At 44.9% G+C, this 23,835-nt stretch overlaps 1 protein-coding gene across 1 annotated transcript in view; it reads right to left on the bottom strand.

Moving 5' to 3' along the window:
• LOC144769444 (polycystin-1-like) overlaps positions 1 to 23,835 on the bottom strand; it is a 640,821-nt gene that overhangs the window by 170,677 nt on the left and 446,309 nt on the right. Inside the window, exons 38-40 of the mRNA XM_078653538.1 lie at positions 18,895 to 19,044; positions 12,266 to 12,330; positions 11,447 to 11,655 (exon numbers count right to left, since the gene is read on the bottom strand). Of these exons, the coding sequence (XP_078509664.1) occupies positions 11,447 to 11,655; positions 12,266 to 12,330; positions 18,895 to 19,044 (424 nt within the window). The remainder of the gene's footprint in view (positions 1 to 11,446; positions 11,656 to 12,265; positions 12,331 to 18,894; positions 19,045 to 23,835) is intronic.

The following is a 23,835-nucleotide window of genomic DNA, read 5'->3' as shown; positions in this document are numbered from 1 at the left end:
ATAGACTATATAGCAGCATTCTCCCAAAGTGGTGGCTAACCAGTAGATGTTGCAGCTGTTTGAAAAAGTGTTTTTAGCACTGCTTGCCCTACGTTGGCTTGTTGACATGCTAAAACATCCACACAGTAATATTTGGTAAAGGTGTGTGGTGTTGTCCATGTTGCTGCTTTACAAATGCCAGCTATAGGGATGTTGCCTAAAAAGGCCATAGATGCACCTATTTTAAGAGTGGGATGAGTTCTAGGAGGTATAGAAAAAAATAATTTAGCTTTAGCTGAGCAGGTTTGAATGCATTTAACAATCAATCTTGCAATACCAGCTTTAGAGATGGGATTGCCTTTCTGAGGTGTAGCAAATACAACAAACAATTGTTTTGTTTTGCGAAATTGTTTTGTTCTTTCAATGTAGTATAGCAACTCTCTTCTGACATCAAGAGTATGAAGAGCTCTTTCTGCTACAGAATCAGGTTGAGCAAAGAACAAAGGCAACTCAACTGATTGATATGAAAAGCAGAAACCACTTTGGGAAGGAATTTTGGGTTGGTGCGAAGAACTACTCTCTCTTTATGAAGTTGAAAGAAGGGTTCTTCTTAGGTGAAAGCCTGTAGCTCACCAACTTTCCTCAATGAAGTGATCGCAATAAGGAAGGACACTTTTCATGATAGAAACTGTAGGGGACAATTGTATAATGGCTCAAAAGGTGGACCCATGAGCAGTGTGATCACAATGTTTAGATTCCAAACTGGTTTTGGAGGAGTCCTGGGCGGTATAACTCTCTTAAGGCCCTCCATAAAGGTTTTAATTACTGGAACCTTAAACAAGGATAGATGTTGTCTGTTCTACAAATATGGAGCTACTGCTGCAAGATGCAGTCGAATGGAAGTGTAGGTTACCAACACGCTGTAAATGCAGAAGAAACAAATTATATTGTAATTAGTACAATATATAACACATCTTTTCCATTTAGCTGCATAACATGCTCTGGTAGTAGGTTTCCTTACTTCTTTGAGAATGTTCATACATTCTGGAGGTAAATTAGGATAACCAAACTCTATGACTTCAGGAGCCAAATCACTAGATTGAGCTCCTTGGGGTTTGGGTGTCTGACTTCTCCATGGTTCTGCATGAGAAGGCTGGAATTAAGGTGCAGCTTTTGATGTGGAACTCCTGAGAGTTCTAGGAGTGTTGTGACCACGGCTGACGGGCCCAAGTGGGAGCCACTGGAATCAGTGTGAGGGATGTGTTCCTGAGTCTCCGTAGCAGCAATGGAAGGAGAGGGAGAGACTGGAAACCATAGGCAAATATCCCTGACCAATTCATCCATAGGGCATTGCATTTGGATACAGGGTGCGGGAACCTGGAGGTGAAGCTTGGGCATTTGAGATGTCCACTGTGGCAAACAGACCTATTTGTGGAAATCCCCATTCTTTAAAGAATGGAAGGAGATGATGGGGATGAAGTTCTCACTCGTGTATTTTTTACTGCCTTTCTGCTTAGGAGGCCAGCAATTTGATTGTCCACTCCTGGGAGGTGTTCTGCCAGAAGATGAACTTTGTGATGAATTGCTCAACGCCAAATTGTCTGAGAGAGGCATGACAGTTGAAGAGAACGTGTCCCCTCTTGTTTTTGTACATAGTACATTGCTGTCATGTTGTTGGTGTGGACTGGGACAACTTTCCCTATGAGGTGAGACTGAAAAGCTTTCAGGGCTAGATATACTGCTAGAAGTTCTAGATTGTTGATGTGCAGAGCTTTGTACTTGTTGTCCCACAAACCTTGAATTGTCAAGTTGTGAAGAAGGGCTCCCCAACCTGTGAGGGATGCGTCTGCTGTTAACACGAACTGTGGAACAGAGTTGATGAGGCACCACCCTTTTGATAAGGTTTGTGTGTTCTATCACAGCAGAGAGCAATGGGTGCAGCTGTCTAACAACAATAGGGGCCAGATGTAGGTAAATCATATTTACCACCTCTTAAATACCGAATTTTACCGATTCTGTATTTAAGAAGTGGTAAATATGAAGGGGGGAGATGTAGGTATTTCCAGATGTGGAAATACCGAATCGTTAAGATTCGGTATTTACCGAATCTGGAAATACCGAATCGGTATTTCCTATTGATTCCTATGGGCTGTGAAGCCCATAGGAATCAATGGGCAATACCGATTCTGTAATTACAGAATCGGTAAATACCGATTTTAGCAAGGGTGCAGGGGGTGTCACTTTGACACCCTCTGGCACCCCTGTTTTAGGCTTGTGTGCCATGTGGCACACATACATGCCCTTAGGGCATGTATGTGTGCCACATGGCACAGGTGTACATGCACAGATGTGCATGTACACCTGCATCGGTATTTTACCATGCAATTGTATTGCATGGTAAAATACCGATTTTCAAAGCCCTGTGTCAATGTGCAACTTGGCACCTACATACAGAAAATGCATTTTCGGTAATTTTACCGACCGGTATATTTACCGATTCGGTAAAATTACCGAAAATGCCTGTTTTTTTCCCCCTACATCTCAAAATCCAATTACCGGTCGGTAACGGCCGATTTCGGCCGTTACCGACCGGTAATTGGCCACCTACATCTGGCCCCTAATCTGTTAATTAACCCTAAGACTGATTCCACTGACGTGCCAAGAATTCCTGTAGAGGACGCATGTGCAGCCTTGCATGAGACACTATCGCGATGCATGATGCCATCATTCCTAGCAGTTGCGTGAACGCTCTGACTGTTAAGTATTGATTGGTTTGAAACTGTAGTAGTAGAGTTTGAATATTTTGAATACTGGCTGCATTGGGAGAAGCTAGAGCTGTGGAAGTGTTTAGAGTCGCTCCCAGATAAGACTGCATTTGTGTAGGCTGAAGGTGAGACCTTTGAGCACTGACTGTGAAACCCAATTGGTAGAGTAGATATAATGTAGTCTGAGTGTGGTATAAGCACTTTTGGTGTATGCTGGCTTTGATGAGCCAGTCTCCCAGGTATGGGAAGGCATGAATCTGTTGTCTTTTGAGATGTGCCGCCACTACTGCCAGACCGAAAGGGAGTACGTTGAATTGATAGTGTTTTCCTGCTATCACAAATCTGAGGTATTTGTGATGAGTAGGGAGAACAGGAATGTGAAAGTACGCATCTTTTAATTCCAGTGCAGACATAAAATCACCTTGCTGTAGAAGTGTAAGAACCTGTTGAAGCGTGACCATGTACAAATGTTCTAAGGTATGTACGGGTTTAATGGCCTTAGATCCAAAATTGGTGTTAAGGATCCGTACTTTTTGGGGATTAGGAAGTACAGAGAAGAGGCCCCTGAGCCTTGGTGGTGTATTGGAACTGGTTCTATAGCTCCTTTTGTTAAACAAGCTTGTACTTCTTATTTGAGAAACTGTAAGTGTTCTGTCAAAAGTTTGTGGGTACAAGGTGGTTTGTTGGGAGGATTGCTGATGAGCTCCAGGCAATAACCTTGTCGGATAATGCCTAACACCAATTTGTCTGATGTTATGGATTGCCAAATGGGGAGAAATTGTTGAAGCCTTCACCCGACAGGTGTTAAATGATCGGGGGAAGTGTGGGCAAGTCACTGCTTATTGGGGGAAGGGGAGTTTTGCGTTGGCGTGCCCTTACCTCTATCTTTAAAATTGTTTCCTCTGTACTCTTCTCTAAGGAAGCCTCTACCAGGAGAAGGTTGCATGTTGAATTTGTAAGAGGAAGTGTTAGGGTCTAAGGATGTACTTTTAGACCCTGCTCTATAGAATGAGCGGTGAAAGAAGACGCTGCTTGAAGGACTTTGAAGCGCTCCCATGGATTTCGCCACATCTGTATCCTTTTTCATCTTTTCCAGAGCTTCATCAACCTGAGGTCCAAAAAGATGTTGTTTGTCAAACGGAGTGTTCAAGATAGACTGTTGGACTTCTGGTTCGAAGCCGGAAATTCTAAGCCTGGCATGCCTACGTAAGAGAATGCTGGTATCAAGAGCACATCTAATAGAATAGTTAGAGATGAGCTTTCCTTCTTAAGCTAGCTCTTGTGCCTTTTTCTTGTGTTCGTCTGGGAGGTACTGAAGTAGACCTTCCATTTCATCTTAGTGGGCCCTGTCGTATCTGGTTAAGAGGCCCTGTGTGATGGCAATGCCCCAGTGGTTAGCGGCTTGAGCAGCTACACTTTTATCAGATGCATCAATAAGCTTAGATTCTTTATCTGGGGTAGGAGCATCACCCAATGTTAGCGAGTTCGCTCTTTTACGAGCATTGAAAACTACCAGGAAATAAAGGGGATGCTGTCCTTTCATAAAAACCAGATCAGAGGGTGATATTTATATTTTTTATCAACCCTAGGTGTTAAGATTTGTGCATAAACCGGATCTTTAGAAATGTAATCTGCATGTCCCATCATGCGTTTCAACATAGGGAGACTTTGATGAACTCGATTTTAAGACCCTAATGTCTCAAATAAAAAAAGCATCATCTAAGACCTCCTTGTGCAGTGTAACCCCATGATATGCTGCTGCCCAGGAAATTAGGTCCAGATAAGATACGTTATCATATGGAGGTGAAGGTTTTGTACGATATAGATCTGGATCATTATCCATGGGTGGATCAACATTGTCATTCTGTGGATCTGTAGGCAGAGGAGCATTGTCATCAACATTATCATCCCCATCTCCTGAAATCAGGCTGTGTGTGAGGAGATTCCTGTGGTTTGATGTGTAAAGGATCTGAGCCTGGCTGTATTGGTAAAGGTGAAGTTGGTGGAGGTGGGGCAGGGGAAGGCAAATGGATAGGACTTGTACCAATGTCCTTTTTCTTTTTGAGGGAAATATTGTCTCCAGTGTCTTCTGGGTTGAGTTTCCTTTTGGAAGGAGTTTTGGCCAATATGTGTCCAGTGTCTGGTCTAATGTAGATTTGTTTCTGCTTTAGATCCAATATGTCTTTCATAATGTCTCAGATTGGTTCCAGAGACTCTAAAGTACGTTCTTTTTATTTTAGTGCTGAAAGTTTCAGCGCCAAACTGGACTTGTCCATGGAATCGGAAGGTTTCAGCTCCGAAGCAGCTTTTTGTTTCGAAGCCGAAGGTTTCACCTCTGAAGCAAACTTTTGTTTTGAGCCGGAGGATTTTGGCTCCAAACCAGATTTGTCTTTCGAGAATGTTTCGGGTCCGAAGACGATTTGTCTCGGCTCGATCACAAGCCAAAAGGCTTGACTACTTATTTCGGAGCTAGGCCCGGGGGCAGGGTGTTAGAAACGTTGTCTCGGTGCCGACCAAGGCCCAAAGAGAGAGGTGGTGCCGAAGCCTTGTTTGGTGTAGGGTAACTTCTGGGGTACAGGGGTTTTGGTAATCACGACACCCTGTCCCGCTGGAATGCCTTCTGACTCAATCTCGAGGTCGGAATTAGATTCTTCAACCAAAAAGGCCCCCTCTTTTTCTGAGTCCGCCGCCTCTTCTTGTTCGGACTCTTCTCTGAAGAACTCCAGAGTCTGTTGGGTGCTTTTGCGCTGCATTTCTCGTCATCGAGCCTGACGATCTTGAAGAGTCTTTTTTTACCTGAATGGGCGACCGTACTCGCAGTTTAATTCCTTGCGCTCCAGTGACAAGCACAAGTTGTAGACCTGGTGTAGATCGATACAAGGGTACTTCAAGTGGCAGTGAGGACAGAATTGAAACAGAGTCTGTTCCATCAGCAGAGGGATGGATCAATGCGGCTAGGCCCGAAGGCCGACCATGATGTTGTTGACCAAAGATGAGAGATTTTCTGGTCAAATGGATAAACGGAGAGAGGGAAACACGTATGATAACAATATCGTCAAGGGTAGAGTGGAATGTGCACCGAGGGCATCTCGAAGAATGGTTTTGAAATGGAGCGCACCAATACATGTCTGAACCCAAGAAAACAATCTAACAATGGAGTCAATGCCCATGCGCAATATCACCGAAAGAAGGAGTCACCTTACCTCGTGACTACGAAAGACTTCTTCGAAGAAAAACAACTTGCAAACATTCACTAACACTAGATGGCAGGAGTGTGCAAAGCATGTGTATCTACAGCACACATGCCTCGAACATTCTATTATTCATGGACAACACCTTATAACTAGGGAGATTCTGACAAGCTGTGTCTATGGGTGATTCCATTACTCTCCAGTAACCTTGATCCTGTTTCAATCTCCCATTACTACCTAGCTCGCTAGTACACACTATGGGGCCAAATATGTTGTCGGTCGGACAGCATTCCAGCCGAATCGGTTTCAGAATGGTTTGTGACCGAATCAGATTTGGGAAGTCAGACTGACAGACCGATTACAATGGTTCTGAATGAATGCCTTTCGGTCAGACTCCCATTAACTTCAATGGGAGTCTGTGTTCCGACCGAATACACAGGCTCCCATTGAAGAAATGGGTGGTTGGGAAAATGATGCACTCTGTGGCGGGCACCCCTTGGTGCCTGCCACACTGTGCATGGTTGAAAAGGGGGACCCTAGGCTGCTCCCACGGGCCCCATTCGGAAGGCTCCAGGTGAAAGTGGGCCTGCTACTGGCCCCCCAACTCAGATTCCATCAGCCGATCTGTATCGGAACAACCGATTCGGAAAGGCTGTCTGAATCCGACATCGTAATACGTCGGTCGGTAACATGGCCCGAGGACTGCGCCCTCCACGGCCTGGTCGCCCCCACGCTCCCCGCCTGCTCTGCCTGCCTCATTACCTGCTGCCTGCCAGACGCCGATCCGGAGCCCCAGCCGCCGCAGGGCCGCCCGACCTCGGATCCCCGGCGCCCCAGCCGCCGCAGGGCCGCCCACCAAGCCCGCATAGGTTTTTCCCGCCGTTACCTGCCGCGACCCCGCCCCCCCGCCTGCCGATTGGCCCACGCGCTCCCCGCCTCCCAGCGGACCCTCCCTCCCGGCTCCCTTCTTATGACGCCCCCAGAGCGACCGCGCAGCGGACGCGCGCAGCGGGAGCACCAATTGAGCGCCGAAGGTGCACCAAAGGTAAGCCCGTCTACGCCCGTCCGCGCCTGGCCCGCGCCCAGTGCCAGGACCCCTGGCCCCCACCGACGAAAGCCGTCCCGACGGACCTACGACGCCGCCGAACTCAACGCACTCAACACCGGCCGAACCCCGGGTTGCTACCGAGCCACACCGAGACGCACCCACGGACCCTTCAGCTGCCACACCTGCAAGTTCACCTGCAACCGGACCCACGCCACACCAGCACCCACCAAGCCAAACACCAACAGCACCCACTTGAAGTGCATCCTGCTCAACACCCGCTCCGTCCACAGACACGCCGTCGAGCTCTGGAACCTGCTCGACACCACAGCCCCAGACGTCGCCTTCCTCACGGAAACCTGGATGAACGCCTCCTCAGCGCCCGACATCGCCATCGCCATTCCGGACGGCTACAAGATCATCCGGAGGGACCGCGTCAACCAGACAGGAGGAGGCATCGCCATCATCCACAGGAACACCATCCGCATCACGACCAACGCCGACGACACCCTCGCACCCGCCGAACACCTGCACTTCCAGATCCACATCAACCCCAAGACCACCCTCAGAGGCACCCTCATCTACAGACCCCCGGGCCACGCACACAATTCAGCGAGGACATCGCCGAGTTCATCAGCCCGCACGCCCTCCTCTCCGCTGACTACATCCTCCTCGGGGACCTCAACTTCCACCTGGAGAACAACAACGACCGCAACACCACCACCCTTCTGGACAACCTCGCCAACCTCGGACTCAAGCAACTGGTGACCTCCCCCACCCACTACGCCGGACACACACTCGACCCGGTCTTCTCTTCCAGCAAGGACATCGCCTTCAGCCACGCAACGGGACTCCACTGGACGGACCACAGCTGCGTCCACTTCAGCTTCAGAAGGACCACGCTCCACCATCACCAGCAACAGGTTCCCCGCAGAAGCTGAAACAAGATCACTGCAGACCAGCTCGCTACTTCCCTGAGCAAGAACCCTCCCACCAGCACAACGAACCCCAGCCAAGCGGCCACCAACCTCACGAAATGGATCAGCGACTGCGCAGACGACCTCGCCCCTCTGAAGACCCCGCTGAGCAGACCCGGCAGCAAGAAAGCCCCATGGTTTAACGACGAACTCAAGAGCTCCAAGAAGAACTGCAGAGCACTCGAGAAAACCTGGCGCAGAGACCCAACACCGGACAACATGACTGCCCTCAAGCTCGCAACCCGAAAACACCACCAACTGATCCATGCCACCAAGAAAACCGCATTCAAGGAACGACTGGACAACAACGCACACAACAGCAAGGAACTCTTCAACATCGTGAAAGAGCTCTCCAACCCCAACGCCGGAAACAACGACATCACCCCTTCGCAAGACCTCTGCAACTCCCTCGCCTCCTACTTCCACAACAAGATCGCGGACATCCACAACAGCTTCAGCACTCAACCGACGCACGCCACGACCGAACCACCGCCTCCCACCACCACCCTCCGCGCCTGGACCCCGGTCAGCACCGAAGACACCATCCGCACGATGAACTCCATCCACTCCGGATCTCCGACAGACCCCTGCCCTCACCACGTCTTCAACAAGGCCGACACTGTCATCGCACCCCACCTGCGGGACATCATCAACACCTCCTTCGACATCGCCACCTTCCCGGAGAGCTGGAAGCACGCCGAACTCAGCGCTCTACTCAAGAAACCATCAGCCGACCCCACCGACCTCAAGAACTACCGCCCCATCTCGCTGCTCCCGTTTCCGGCAAAAGTCATCGAGAAGACCGTCAACAAGCAACTGGCCGCCTTCCTCGAGACGAACGGTTCCCTCGACCTCTTGCAGTCTGGCTTCCGGCCCAACCACAGCACCGAGACCGCCCTGATCGCAGCTACCGATGACATCGGAGCCCTGCTCGACAACGGAGAAACAGCGGCCCTCATCCTCCTGGACCTCTCCGCGGCCTTCGACACTGTCTGCCACTGTACCCTAGTACAGTGCCTCAGCAACGTCGGAATCCAGGAGAAGGCACTGGAGTGGATCATCTCCTTCCTCGCCGGAAGGACACAGAGTCCGCCTCCCCCCGTTCAGATCGGAGGCCACCGAAGTCATCTGCGGCGTTCCTCAAGGCTCCTCGCTCAGCCCAACACTCTTCAACGTCTACATGAGCCCCCTCGCAGCCATCGCACGCCAGCACAACCTCAACATCATCTCCTACGCCGACGACACCCAGCTGATCCTCTCCCTCACCAACGACCCCACCACCGCCAGAGCCAACCTGCACGAAGGGATGACAGACGTAGCCAAATGGATGTCGAACAGCCGCCTGAAACTGAACTCGGACAAGACGGAAGTCCTCATCCTAGGATCCTCACCCTCCGCCTGGGACGACTCCTGGTGGCCCCCCGCCCTGGGCAGCGCACCCAAACCAACAGACCACGCACGCAACCTGGGCTTCATCCTGGACTCCTCCCTCTCCATGACCAGACAAGTCAACGCCGTCTCCTCGTCATGCTTCAACATCCTGCGCATGCTACGCAAGATCTTCCGATGGATCCCCTCCGAGACCAGGAAGACGGTCACCCAGGCCCTCGTCACCAGCCGTCTGGATTACGGCAACTCCCTCTACGCCGGAACCACCGCCAAACTCCAGAAGAGACTCCAGCGGATCCAGAACACCTCAGCACGACTCATCCTGGACATCCCCCGCCGCAGCCACATCTCCGGACACCTGAGAGACCTGCACTGGCTCCCGGTCAACAAGAGAATCACCTTCCGGCTCCTCACCCACGCACACAAAGCCCTACACAACCAAGGCCCAGGATACCTCAACAGCCGCCTCAACTTCTACGCCCCCAAACGCCAGCTTCGATCGACCAGCCACGCCCTCGCCGCCGTCCCCCGCATCCGAAGAGCCACCACAGGAGGAAGGTCCTTCTCCTACCTGGCCGCCAAGACTTGGAACTCCCTTCGGACCCACCTCCGCCTGACCCAAGACCACCTCGCCTTCAGGAAGCAGCTCAAGACCTGGCTGTTCGAGCAGTAGCGGACCCCCTCCCCCCAGCACCTTGAGACCCTCCGGGTGAGTAGTGCGCTATATAAATGCTTTGATTGATTGATTGAGACCTGTACGAGTCTGCTCCGAATGACACGGTTCCTCCGAATGCCATTTGGAACTGAGTCGAAAAGTCTGAACGCTTTCCAACTATCTCAGTCTGTCTGTCGGAAAGCTTTTCGAATCGGTCAGAAAGATGGGTTCAGAATCGGATTTGGCCAACCCGAATCCCATTCGGAGCCTTTCCGACCGTCATTGTAATTGGCCCCTATGTGTGATTTTGAATCATTTACAGAAATAATAATGTGATACCAATAAAGTTTAGATTTGTACCGCTAGCTTTTTCCTTATTTCTTGGTTTCCTCCCATTTTACCATCATACAGGATCGTTTATTTAAGTTTGTTTCGGATAGTGCTTGTATACATGCAATGCTTATGGTTATAAAATACAAATCTAAAAATGTCCTGTCTTTGACTATTTATAGCTGTGCTCTTCATAGTCTTATGTGTACCCTTGCAGTACTCATGACCATTTAGCCCACTAACATTTTTTAAATAAATAAAGTGGACTATGCTTAGACACAGTATAACTTGAAGTCCCTACAAGACGTTCAGCTTAAGTTGTATGACAACTTATTTTCATTACCAGTAAATTTTGTAGTTATAAAAATGTAGTTAGATATCCACAACAAAATACATCAAAATGAAAGGCTAAATTGCTACTCCCACTGTGAACACCAGACTGCCTTCTTTTCCTGATCCTGATACACATCAATGTCTTTGTCACGGAAAAATCCATTGATGCTCACAGAATCTGAATGCATGTTCACATGCACTTGTAGGACCATTTCCATTGCTGAGATCCCGTAGTACGTTCACATCTTCTTTCGTCATCTTCAGCCAGGATCCCAAAGTAAATTCACTTCTCTGTGCGATACAGTTCTTACACCAAGCATCGATCAGAAAGCAACTTCAAATCCTTAACATAATTCTTTCACCCAGGATCACAAAACACAGACCCAGTTCTTTAACTCAGAGGCTGAAAGCATGTTCACTGACCCATGCAAAACAACAAATGATACATAATATGAAAGGAAGTTGATATACAAATGTAACACCAACACCATGCTGCAATCCAGCTCTTTACCCAATAATTCCAACTCACGTTTATATCATCATGATCCAGTTCTCAGGGTGCTCTTGTGCTCTATGTTGTCCTAAACTTGGCTGATGCATTCACATTCTGAAACACCTTTCTTTCTGCATTCACTTTCCTAAACACTGTTTCTCAAGCTACCCAGGGTATTGTTCAACTTCATCTTCCTTTTTCCATTACGTACCGTGTAATTTATTAGAGGAAAGAGTGTTGTAAACCTCTGCCAATACTCAACATCCCGAAACCCAGAGCAATTCTGTACCTGATAGAGAGAGATGATCGCAGCTCGACTTCCTACTGCTGTCAGAGAAGGACATGGGATCATCGTCTGAGCTGGATGGATACTCAATCCCCAAGGTCAACAAGGCCTTTTTTCTCTTCAGGATCCGGCTTCGAGTGAGGAGGGGGTCAGAGTTCAGGAGATCAGGGATGTCAAACATACTGTCGCAGGAGGGCCATTGCTTCACGTAGCTGTAGAGATGCACGTGTCAAGAAAATGAAAGAATGACAACTTTGTACAAGGTCGAGCAATGTTGGCAGCTACTACCAGACCATACTTGCCAACACTTCCTCTTTATGTGGGAATTGAAAGCAACAGGGATAACTGGGGGAGCTTAGATATTACTGTAATTACATTCTATTATTTTATGGCTCAGTGAAAATAGCATCTGAAAGAATTTAGTCTTAATCTTTAGCAGATCAAACAAACCAGTCTCCACACTATCAGCCAGCTCACCCCATTTCTAACATGCAATACTTCATGCCATTTTCCTACTGTGGCCCACAACAAAACCTCTGCCTGTACCTGCCAATAAACTTCAATTAGCTAATCAAAAAGACCAATAGATTCATAATTAACAGACCTAAAAGGTAATATTTTCTCTAGAGAATCTCAGGCATGGCGATAAGATGTTTTTAGGCAATAGTAACAAATTTGTGCTCATTTTTTAAACAATGCCTATTTTGTGATTGGTTAATTTGAGTATCAGTCTAATGCATCTGTTAGAGTGTACATATACCCCATAGGTATGTGTGCCCACAATTCTAGCATTCACGTTGTCCTCCTTCAGACTATGATTACCTTTCATTGTCCAGGTTGATGGTATTGTCGGGGCTGCAGATGCGTTTCCTGCTGAGAAAAGACCCCTGAAAAGGAATGTTCAAAATGTGATTTGGTATACAGTACCCAAAAGTATGAGAATATAAATTACACATCAAGTCAGGAGACTGATCATCAGAACCGCTGCACCAACTCAGAGACCCAGGCTTTAATAACCCACAGATCCATGACAGCAACAACCACCAGAACCAAAACACACAACAATTAATGAAGGAAGAGCATAAAAAAAACACAAAATAAAGAAGTTCTTGTACACATGAGTCAACAAGATGGATATCAAAAACCGGGATCACACAATGAAACATAGAAATGTTCAAGCCTATCTGAAAAAGGAGTCTTAGACCTGGCGTCCTTGGTGTGGATTCCCTGCCTTTTTGGCTCTACCGCCTGTATTTCTGATTGTGTGCTGGGTTTCGTTTTGCTGGTTTAGATACTCCGGGCACTTTGCCACTGCTGATCAGTGCCAAAGTGCATATGCTCCCTGTGTAAATTGGTTATCCATGATTGGCATATTTGATTTACTGGTAAGTCCCTGGTAAAGTGCACTATGTGTGCCCAGGGCCTATAAATCAAATGCTACAAGGGGGCCTGCAGCACTGGTTGTGCCACCCACATGAAGTAGCCCTGGAAACTTGTCTCAGACCTGCAACTGCAGAACCTGTGGGTGCAGTTGACAATTCTTCTAAAATGCTGGGCAAGTTTGGTTCAAAGGGTGGCCCTGTAAGCTTAGAAAGTACAATATTTAAATCCCAAGTTGGCGTTGGAAGCATTCTTGGTGGAATAGTTCTCATACAAACTTCCAAAAGGTCATTGTAACAGGTATCCTAAACATGGATGAATGATCTGTAAACATGGTATGATACCTGATAAATGAATTCATACTAACATGTAAATAAAGCCTGACATTTGTAACATTAACAAATATGTAATCAGTTCTTGTACACAAGCCTACTGGGCATCAACATACATGGAGAGACAGTAACTAGTAGAATGTTCCCACTTTGTTCCAGAGTAGGGCAGGGCAGATATGGCTGGGGAGTTCTGGTTGATGGCCTTTACTCCAGGAGGGGTAGTAGGTATAAGTAAGTAAGTCCATAGTAGGCTTCAGTATTGAACACTTGGCTTTTTTTTAGAACTTTGAAACATTCTTCTAGAAGCTGCAAATGACCACATTCTAAGATCTCAGATGCTAAGTTTAACAACTGTATTTTTTTATGTAAGAGATTTTGTGTTTTGCAGCAAAATGTGTGTAGTGTTTATTAAGTCAGAAGACAAAACCATAACCATAGCTGATTGCCCCAGGTTTTAGCCATGAAAACCCTTGCCATAGGAGCCTCGCATGGCACAACTTCCATATGAAACATGGAAGAAGATGTAGAAAGGGAAATGCATATGAAGATGACTCTGACTAGTCTAACCATGTCCAGACCCTACTTATTGGTGATGTAGATTCCTAATAACATGAGGTTGGTATTTTCTCTTGTTTTTTGTTGTTTACAGATCTATTTGTGGGGTCCCTTCTATGTAAAAAAATTGGTTGAGAATACTCGTCTTGATACCATTTGTGTGTTTGCACATGATTTCTACTCAATAGGTCTGCCAAATCACTATCCCTGGTCAGGTGTTTCTGCCAATAGGTGAACATAACTGTGTTATATCTGTGTTCTTAATGTCAAATTTGTATGCCTTCCTGGACAACTGAATATAGAGGAGCCGAGGCACAAAGGTAAACTGAGATGAAAGTCTAACTTTATCCCTTTCGGTACTCACAAAGGGCATTTGCGAGTAGTAAAGTTAGACTTTTGTCTCAGTTTAACTTAAGTTTTGGTGTTAAGTCTAACTGAGTGCAAACTTAAGTTAAACTGAGACAAAAGTCTAATTTTACTACTCGTAAATGCCTTTTGTTAATACTGAAAGTCGTAAAGTTAAACTTTCGTCTCAATTTACCTTTGTGAATCGGGCCCAGCGTGTTTTTCTCTATTTCTGAATGCAATATATTGTTGTTCTGTTGTACATTAACATTACTTTATTATATACTACCTTCTGGAAAGCTTTGGGTTTTAAAGTCACTTCTGTAAGCTTTAGTAAACGGATGTGCTGTGGGACATCCTTCTCTGTCCACTTGCTCTAGCTAGTGAAGTATGGCATGTGTGCCTCCACACTCCCTTCAATGACATCAGGATCACCTGAAAGTCTGCTTATGGTCTTCCCAGGAACAGACTGTGCTGCTCCACCAAAGGCATTTGTGGGGTATTCTGTGTGACAACAATTCTAGACTCTCCCCGGCCCGGTCGCTTCAGACCACTGGCTTGCCAAGCACTATTGTAGGGGTACAATTGTACATTTTTGAAGTTTATAAATACATGATGCCTCCATTCTTATCCACTCCATCAGTTTCCTTACTACCAGAGTTGGTACCGTCTGGTAAAGAGAAATCAATTTCTGAAACACCAGTTCTCTCTACTGAACTGAGAGTGCCTCCAAAGATGTGTTTAATCGGACATAGTAACAAGTCGGATTTCTTAATATTGATTTTGTGGGTTTGGATTTCTGAGTTATCTGCTGCTTAATAAAGCACTAGTCAGGGTAATGATTAATATGAAACAGTGATGATGCAAATGTACTGCTACATCTGCTAAGCATTTGATAAACATTAATGAAGCTGCCTTTTGAGAAAAGTTAGCACCTTAAACAAGTAACGTTTGCCATTTACCACAAACATTGGGTATTGGTGATACACTATATGTATAAGAATGTGGAAGTATGCATCCTTTAAATGCAATGGTGTCATATTGATGGCTTCTTGTAGGAGGATGACCTCCTAAAGTGTCATCATCTTAACATGTATTTTTTGTATTTAACGTTCAGTAAACTCAAATCTAGGATCAGCCTCAGTGTGACTTTTTGGGAATCAGAACGTAAACAGAGAACACTTCTTCACCCAGTTCAAGTTGCAGAATATCTTCTATAGTGTCTCCGGCTAGAAAAGATCGAACCCTTGTTGGTTCTGTCTCCCTTTAGCGAATGGTTAAGCAGCAACTGTTTAAACTCAGTTCATTAGTACTTACAGATAGATTGCTGCATGTGCCCACTGATTTAAGGTTATTCCTCCCTCATTTGATGGAAAAAACACAATCATCTTCGTCTTCACAAGGTCTTGTCTGATCAGATGGAAAATCCACTCTGTTACTGTTTAATGGTATGTAGCTTGAGTTCTTTTGGCTCTGACCTTGTATTGTCTCAAAAAGTATCCTAGCGCATTGTTGTACTGATGACACATCTGATGCAACTTAAAAGATTGTTTTTTCCTTTGGCTGGATCACATATCTAGATGCATTTATAGTATGATAAATTATAATGCTGTTGCAGAGCATCAATAGGCACTCAGTCTCAGGAACTTTATCATTTCTAGTATCGGACCCACGTTTGGCCCAAGGACTAACCTGCTAGCATCATACTGAAAAGGTAGTATTGCCATTCAGCCCTGAACGCTAAAATCAAATAAGTGTAATAAGTGTAATGTTTAAGTAGCACACTGGCATTCATTTTTAGGTAAACTACCACATATAATTGCACAGCTAATATCTAAATTTGAGATTGCCTTCTCCTCTTGTACTTGTTCCTGTACTCTCTTTCTGTCAATATCTGCTATGTATTGGAGGAGTTATTTCATGTTTTGGAACCGGTGGCCATTGGTGGCTGTCATATATTCTGAGCAAAGCCTGTCTATAAGTTGGCAATTCTCCAGCTCATATCCACCCCAATGCCAATCTGTATCCTTCTGCATCCAGTCCCATATTTGATTTGTGTTATATTAATAATTTGCATTTGCAAAGGACACAGCCTGCCACTAGGAACTAATATGTAATTGCAGCACATTGCTATAGTATGTGGTGTGACATTCCAACCCTTTCCATCACAGACTGCAATCTTATTTGATTTTCTAGTGGTCTAAGGTCAATAGGGTCAGTATATCATTTTTAATGAGCTGTGAGTGCCGGCCCTCTTGTGCCCCTTTTCCTTAACATGAATTCTGATGGCACCTTTCCTTTAATGTTTATTGAGTCCTGGGGGGCAGCTTAGTATTTCCTCCAACTCTATGTGTTGTGTTCTAATCTGTTTTCAAAATTCTCAGTTGTACATTTTAACAGAGGGCCTGATTTAGATCTTGATGGGACTCTCATCGTCCCTCCATGGTGGAGTTTACAAGTACTCTGCTAAGCTGATGGAATCCAGCTCGCCGTATTTAGGTGTACCCTGGGTGAATTGCCATCCGCGTCAACAGAGTGTTTTTGTGGTATAAACAGTTCACTGCTGTCAACGGGGCAGATTCCTCTGCTGGCTAACATTACATAGTCGCCGTCAGGGTGGCGGGATTGCACCAAGCCTATTTAGATATTACAATTGTGCTGGTGGTGTCCTACGGGTGGATTGCCAATGGAGTTATTCCGGCGCAGGATGTAGTCAACATTGGTCTATTCCTGTGGCTGTAGGATGGATGCTAGCATCACACACCTGATGTGTTTTGGCTTATTGTGTCCACCTGCATCCACACTATAAAATACACTCCATTCCAGACTATGATCCTTTGGCATTCCAATGCACCACAACATTTTCAAGCAGAACTCTTGCCAGTTAAGTCAGGTGTATTTTTATTTGGCCTTTGTTTCTTGTCCCTTATTTCAACTCTTATTAATTGTTTTTGTGGGTCATAACATTTATTACGTTTGCTTGTTCTTTAAATTTCTTTAATGTCACCATTACACACATATACATTACACATATACATTACACATTGGTATGTTATTGCTTGTAGGAGAGATTTCAAAATGCACAATTTCAGAGAAAATGTAAACAGACAAGTCAAGTCAAGAGGTAAGTTAAAAGAAGCAGCTTACCTTCTGGGGAAGACAGGGTTGATTTGCATCATAGTCAAGTATCAGCAACAGCGGCAGGATTGTACGTTCGGGTCCATGACGGAACAGGAAGTGTAAAACAGAGAAAGACTAAGTTTCTGCGTTACATCCATTCCAATCCGCCAACTCAAGTGTGGAGGTTTCCCTGCCACAGTTGCATTGACGGAAAGGCAGATCGTGATTGGCCCGGTTGATAAACTGGCTGTAATTCATCAGACAATTGCTTTCGCCTATGGTGCCGTCAACACGGGTGAACAAATCTGGCGGAGACGGCGACACTCCGATGGCCTTTAGTCCATCGACCCACAAACATTGAATAGAGCGGGTGGACCTCCTAGTAGGTGGGCGGGAAATCTGATAGAAAAACAACTCCGGGACCGATTCCACCAAGATCTAAGTCAGGTCCATGGTCTTGAACATTAGTTAAATAATATTTTCCACAGTTCTTGTGAAAGTTTCTTAAAGAATGCAATCTTCCTCCTCCTCTATCTGTATCGTGAATCCATTATGAATGGATACTCTTTGAATAACAGTATGACAAAACAGATCTCATCAGGAGGTAATGTCTTAATTAGATAGGTATCCAGCCCAAATTATCTAGTGAGTGTTTCTGATACTCTTCTTGTACCCGTTCAAGTTCTTCCTCTTCCTCCAGATCACTGTCTATCTGGAGCGGCAGTAAAGATAATTTGGGCTGCATAATCGGTGCTGGTTGAACCAATGCTACTTTTATTCTTTTCTTATTAATAAGAAAGCTCCTTGGCTCTTCTGAAATTGCCCCCTCAAAAGTTATTTTTCATTTTTAAGCTCACCCTGTGCAGTAGATGTCTGTTTATGAGGATCTATGGAAATATATGCCATGATATGACCTATGTCTGATATTTACCCTTGCTTTCTCAACAGAAAGTAATGGAGTAGTGACTGCTTTCCTCAAAGGCAACAACTTTATATCCATATTGGATTCTTATCATTCGATCATGATGAAATCAGTGAATAGAACTGAAACCTCATTGCAAGAGCATTCCTCTTCAAACACTTGAGACTCTTTATTTTTACGGGTTGACTGGATCTCTAACCTCCTTCGGTGAATATTTTTTACCTGTGGAGTTATCACCTAGCACGAAAATGTTACAAACCTTGTGAAGCTCTTTTCAAGGGTAAGTGTGTGTTACAGGGCTGGTTAAACTTAAATGTTGTATTTAAATGTGCATCTTCCATGAACCCTACCCTATGTGGCCATACGACATTTGACTCGGTCTAGAAGTATAACAAGTCGTCAAAAAGAAATATTCTCAAGCAACCACTCATCAATAATTTGGCTACTCAGTTGCTGAATTCTACAAAACTCCTCTTCTCTCTGAGGCCTTCTATGTCCTCTTTAAGTAGTACTTAAACGCAGCATGGGTAAAGAGCTCTGAACCTGGTGGTGAAAAAATAATATCTAAGGTGGAGCATGTGTCCCTGTGGATTGTGTGTTTTAGGGAATTTGCATACAAGCCATTCAATGAACGTGCAAAAACAATATAAACATTATGCGGAATAAACAGCTGCAATTTTCCGAACGCAACACTTGTTAGTAGGGCGTTGCAAAGCATGTGAATCTACAGCATACATATTGAAAATATACATATATTTGACGAGTATGGGGTATGTTTGAAAAGTTTATCTTCCTACCCCACTGAGGGAACTGATGTCCATCATCGACTCCATACCCCGTGGGATGGACAGGAAAGAGGAACTACCAAGCTCAGAGATATCCAGGCACACATCCATCTCAATAGTCTGTGGGTCTGGTGTACAGGGTTCAGGATCCTCAACCACAACCTGTAAGAGTAGATTCAATTCTGAGGCATGAAGTAAAAAAACAAACAGAGCTAGTAACAATCCTCTATCGCCAGTTGCACAGTTATCATAATGTTTTTTCCTGCCAGTGGCACTCATTAGATTCTGCTAATCATCATGACATGGACATTCTGCCAATGTTCGAAACACCTTGTTCTCTGGAGAAACATTACTTGTATTAGGTAAACACATTTGATAATGACACTGTCTCCTTGCAGCAATCTTTCTATATAGTCATTGTTCTCTGCATGCTAAGGAAAACCACAGGAAAACATATTGTGTGACTTTTATAATGTGTATTTATACAGCATATCTGAGCAGAGAGCAATTCAATTTGTGGGTTTCTCTTAGCATTGTTCCAGATTGATCCTATGTGTGAGGTGCTAAGTTAGTTATTCGCTCTAGGGGTGCTATGTATGTCTTAATGTTTGCGTTTGTTCTGATGTGTGTTTGATATGGTCTCCTGGTAGGTCTGAGAGGTGATGCAGTTGCCCCAGTTGATGATCAGAGGGGTGACGGAGCTGATCTAGTTGCTGACACCAGCATTAATAGATCTGCCCCAGGTGTGTTAGAACTAGAAATAACTGTTGTTATGAGTAAGGCTCCCGGTTATATACTATTTTTTTAATGATATTTCCAACTATATTTTCCATATTTATTTTTGACTAATTTTATATGTATTTATTTTGGGTTTTGTTGAATAAGCTTAAGCGGAAACTAGCATATTTCCACATTTTTTTAACTGATATATGAACACTCGTGAGTAAATGCCTGACAGGTTTCAATTCTATGAACAACCACAGATGATAAAATAATACATATAGGAAAACATGCACATTAAGTATTAACCTTATTCACATCTTCTACTGTTTAAGTCTCATTGCTGATTTTATTTCTCTTTTAGCCCCTTTTATCCCAGCTATTGGACTGCCAGTCATGACTGACAGCATTCAGAATCACTGAAAATACAACCTAATTTCCGTTTTTAACCCCATTTAAAAATAAATGCAGACAGGAAAATAAATGTTTTAAGTCTGTATTTGTGGGGGAAGAACATGGCGGCGGCAAGTTAGCTCGCCGCGGTGCTCCGTGCTGATCCCCAGCTTAGGCGCTAAAGACTGCTCGTTTATGGGGGCCTGAGTGAGGCGTGTTTCCTGGATGTGATATGAGCGGCGGCGGTTTTTGAGCAAAATTTCTCCTTATTTTTGCAAAACAGATCCAGTTCTCCCATTTTTCGCACCGATGGTGGTTGCCTAGCGAAGCGGCTGGTGGAGCGCGGGAGTCCTCTCTCTGTCTTTATGCTCTCCTGCTCTCGGCCGGAGTGAGTGCTGCGACGAGGACGGCTGCGGGCGCGGCTGCAGAGGTAGCGGGTGTTACGGGGGGGACGGTGAGCTCTCATCAGCAACAAGTAAGTTCTTTTTTGATGTTTTGAATTTCGGGGTCTGCTGCAGCCAGAGTGGCTTGGATTTTGTTAGAGGAAGTTTTGAAAACACTTCTGATGCTCAGCAGCCAGGTTTCAGCAGCACCTTAACCCCCCCTTCTCCTCCTGTTGAGAGGAGTTTGAGTATACCGGACACTTCATCTAGTCTGAGGATTTGCGTAGCCGCCCTGGAGCTTAGGAAGGGCAAAAGATTGAGGAATCTCTTTTTTTCTCCCCACCAGGGTACAGAGTCAGAGTCAGAGCCTGATAGACGCACTGACACAGGTACTGACTTAAGTTTGGTTTTAGCCTTTAAGGGAGGTATTCACGAACTGCCCCAATATCCACAAGTTCCCGCTTTTGTTTGTGCTGTGGAGGGGTCTCTTGGGCAGGAATTGGCTAATACTAGCTCTATAGACCAGGCACTGCTAGAAAACACTCCCATTTTGTCTGATTTCGACATTAATGCTGTCAGTGTTGAGGAACATTTACAGGCCCCCCCTGATAAGAATACTCCAGTTACTTTTGGTGCATTTAACGCCACCGACAGCTTACCTAATACTCCCAAAAGTGGGTCTAAACGTGGCCGAGGTCACCGACAAAAGAAGAAGACAGATTTAAATAAAGTCGGAATCTTAGAAGGGGGGATAGAAACTGGAGAAGTGGCCAATATATCATCCAAGACGAAACCTTCTTCTTATTTAAATACTGAATTCAAGCCCAAAACCCCAAGCGTGAAGGCCAAAACTAAAGCAAAGACCAAGACCAAGGACGCTAACGCACTACTCCCTGCAGGCTCCAAATTAACACCCTCACTCCGCGCCTATTTTAAAGCCATCCCACAGATCCTACATCTTTCTGAAGGCTTAAACAGTCAAGTTATGGCGTCGACATCGGAGGGCAATACCATATCCGTTGGTAAACCAGCCATATCATTGGATACATTGCTATCCGAGGAGTCGGATCAAGCTGGAAAACTCCCTGGTCAAACAATGGAAATGGTTGTAACTACTGATGTAACTTCTGATGTAGAAGCTAGCTCGCAAAGATCGCTAGATCCAGGAAGAGAGCCAGGTCAACCTCAGTCTCAGTCGTCATTGATGCAGCAATTGAGCGAACTTCAAGCTCCTACTACAGTTTATCCTGAAGAGGCTGAAGAATCAGATTCTACCGACTTGGGTGGCGCGTCTGGGGGCCCACTTGAGGATGATTCTGTAAATTCGGTTCAACCCGATATTAACTCCCTACTGGTCTCTCCTTTAACCTCTCAAGCCCCGATGACGGCAGCCTCTGTATTAGAGATGTTCTCAGCTCTTACTGTGGAGATAAGGAAGGGATTCGCCGAATCCTCTGCCAATCAACAAGAGTTCAAAAATTATTGTGAATCCCTTGACAATAAAATCGAAGGTCTCACTATAAGAACTGGAGTGTTAGAAGAAACAGTTGGCATTCACTCAGTCTATCTGGATCAGGCAAGGCAGGATATCAACAAACTTACAAAGGAAGATCTGGCTCTTAGTGAGAGGATGGAGACCCTTGAAAATAATACGAGAAGAGGAAATATCCGCATTTTGAATGTCCCAAAAGGCTCTGAAGGGTCAGACATAAAACAATACATCGTCTCACTACTGAAGGAAATATTGTCATTAGAACAAACTACCGCAGAGCTGTCAGTTGATATCCAGAGGGTACATAGAGACCCTTTCAAACTTAATCCACAGCGTTCTAAACCGCGAAAGATTTTTGTCAATTTCCACACTTACGTCTTAAAGGAACGTATCTTGAATATGGCCTTGAAACAAAAGTCTTTGTCTGGGAAAGGCTTTACTTTCTTGATAAGATCAGACTTGTCCCGAACAACACTCGAAAAGCAATGGGAATTTGGTAAACGCCTAGATGCTTTCAGAAGATTGGGCGCAACAGCTCAGCTGATGTTTCCGGCAGCTCTTAAAGTAATGCACAATAATAAGATGTATAACATCAGGTCGGTGCAAGCAGCAGATGAGTTGTTAATTGATCTGGGTAAAATAGCCTGTTAGGTTCAATGTTTAATGTTGACCCGAATAACCAGTAATGAGCCATCAATGGGTTTGGGTGAAAAGAACCGTAGGCTTTAATGTTAGATAACTTCTTCTTTCTTTTTTCACTAAATTGCCTTAGTAAGTCCTGATGTTTATTCTTTCATATTCTTAATTTTGAATATAAATGAGCAGAGGCACATATACCTAAATGCACTATATATGCACTAAATAATCGTTAGTCAAAGACCTTATAGCTTTAATTGTTTTTGTTTAAAAAAGAAAAAATCTCCTCACTCACTTAGGTCTACCTACCTGTATAGTTAGCGGTTAGTCTTTTCTGTAGGGGATCAACCGGTGGGGCACTATCTACTGGACTTTGTTCCGGTTAGATAATGCAAGGGTTCTTCACGGGGGGGGGGCTCTCACCTTGAGCGGGTGAGTGCACAGGGGTGGCAAAAATATAAAATGTCCTCAATAACTAGTAAAGTAGTTTTTTTGGAATGGTAACTCATGTTTTACATATCTCACATATTTTACATATAATTGCTGGACACAAGCATTTAACAGTATCACAATTATCTCTTTCTGATATAACACTAATTATGCTGTCCTATCGGTTAAGAGATGAGTAGTATAGGTCTCCTTTGCTGGAACGTCAATGGCCTTCGCACTAAGCCCCGAGCAAGCAGAATTCTGCAATATCTGAAAGACTCTGATGTGCAGGTCATGGTGTTGCAGGAAACCCATCTTATTCATTCTGAATTGTCGGTAATAACTAAAAAGAATAGATGGATTGATTTTATGGTCTCTACCACACAAACATCCCACACAAGAGGGGTTGCGATTATTTTAAAAAAAGCAGCTAAAGCTAAGCTAATCTCACAGGTCGTAGACTCTTCTGGTAGATGGGCTATAGCGTCAGTTCTTATTGCTGGGATTTCAATTACAATAGTCGGCTATTATGGTCCGAATCAGGATGACCCCTCGACATTGGAAACAATTTTTTTGCAGTTACTTTCTTTTTCTGGACCTATAATTTTAGCCGGTGACTTTAACATTGTCTTGGACCCCATCTTGGACAAGTCCCCAAATAATCGTTCCATGGTTTTGTCTAAAACCAGATCCTTTCTATTACACGCCATGAGACAGCAAGGGTTCGTTGACGTTTGGCGACAAAGGTCAGGAAACCAACAGGGTTTTTTTTATAGGAATTATAAATATCACCATAAGTCAAGGATTGACTATAATTTAATGACTCAAAGACTGGTCGATTCTGTTAAAACAATAGAATATCTCCCGTCACATCTCTCAGATCATTCTGCTGTTAAATTG

This window comes from Lissotriton helveticus, chromosome 7 (genome assembly GCF_964261635.1).
Source record: "Lissotriton helveticus chromosome 7, aLisHel1.1, whole genome shotgun sequence".
In the NCBI taxonomy this organism is placed as follows: domain Eukaryota; kingdom Metazoa; phylum Chordata; class Amphibia; order Caudata; family Salamandridae; genus Lissotriton; species Lissotriton helveticus.
Note: the sequence above shows the minus strand (reverse complement) of the source record. Positions and strands in the feature narration are given on the sequence as shown.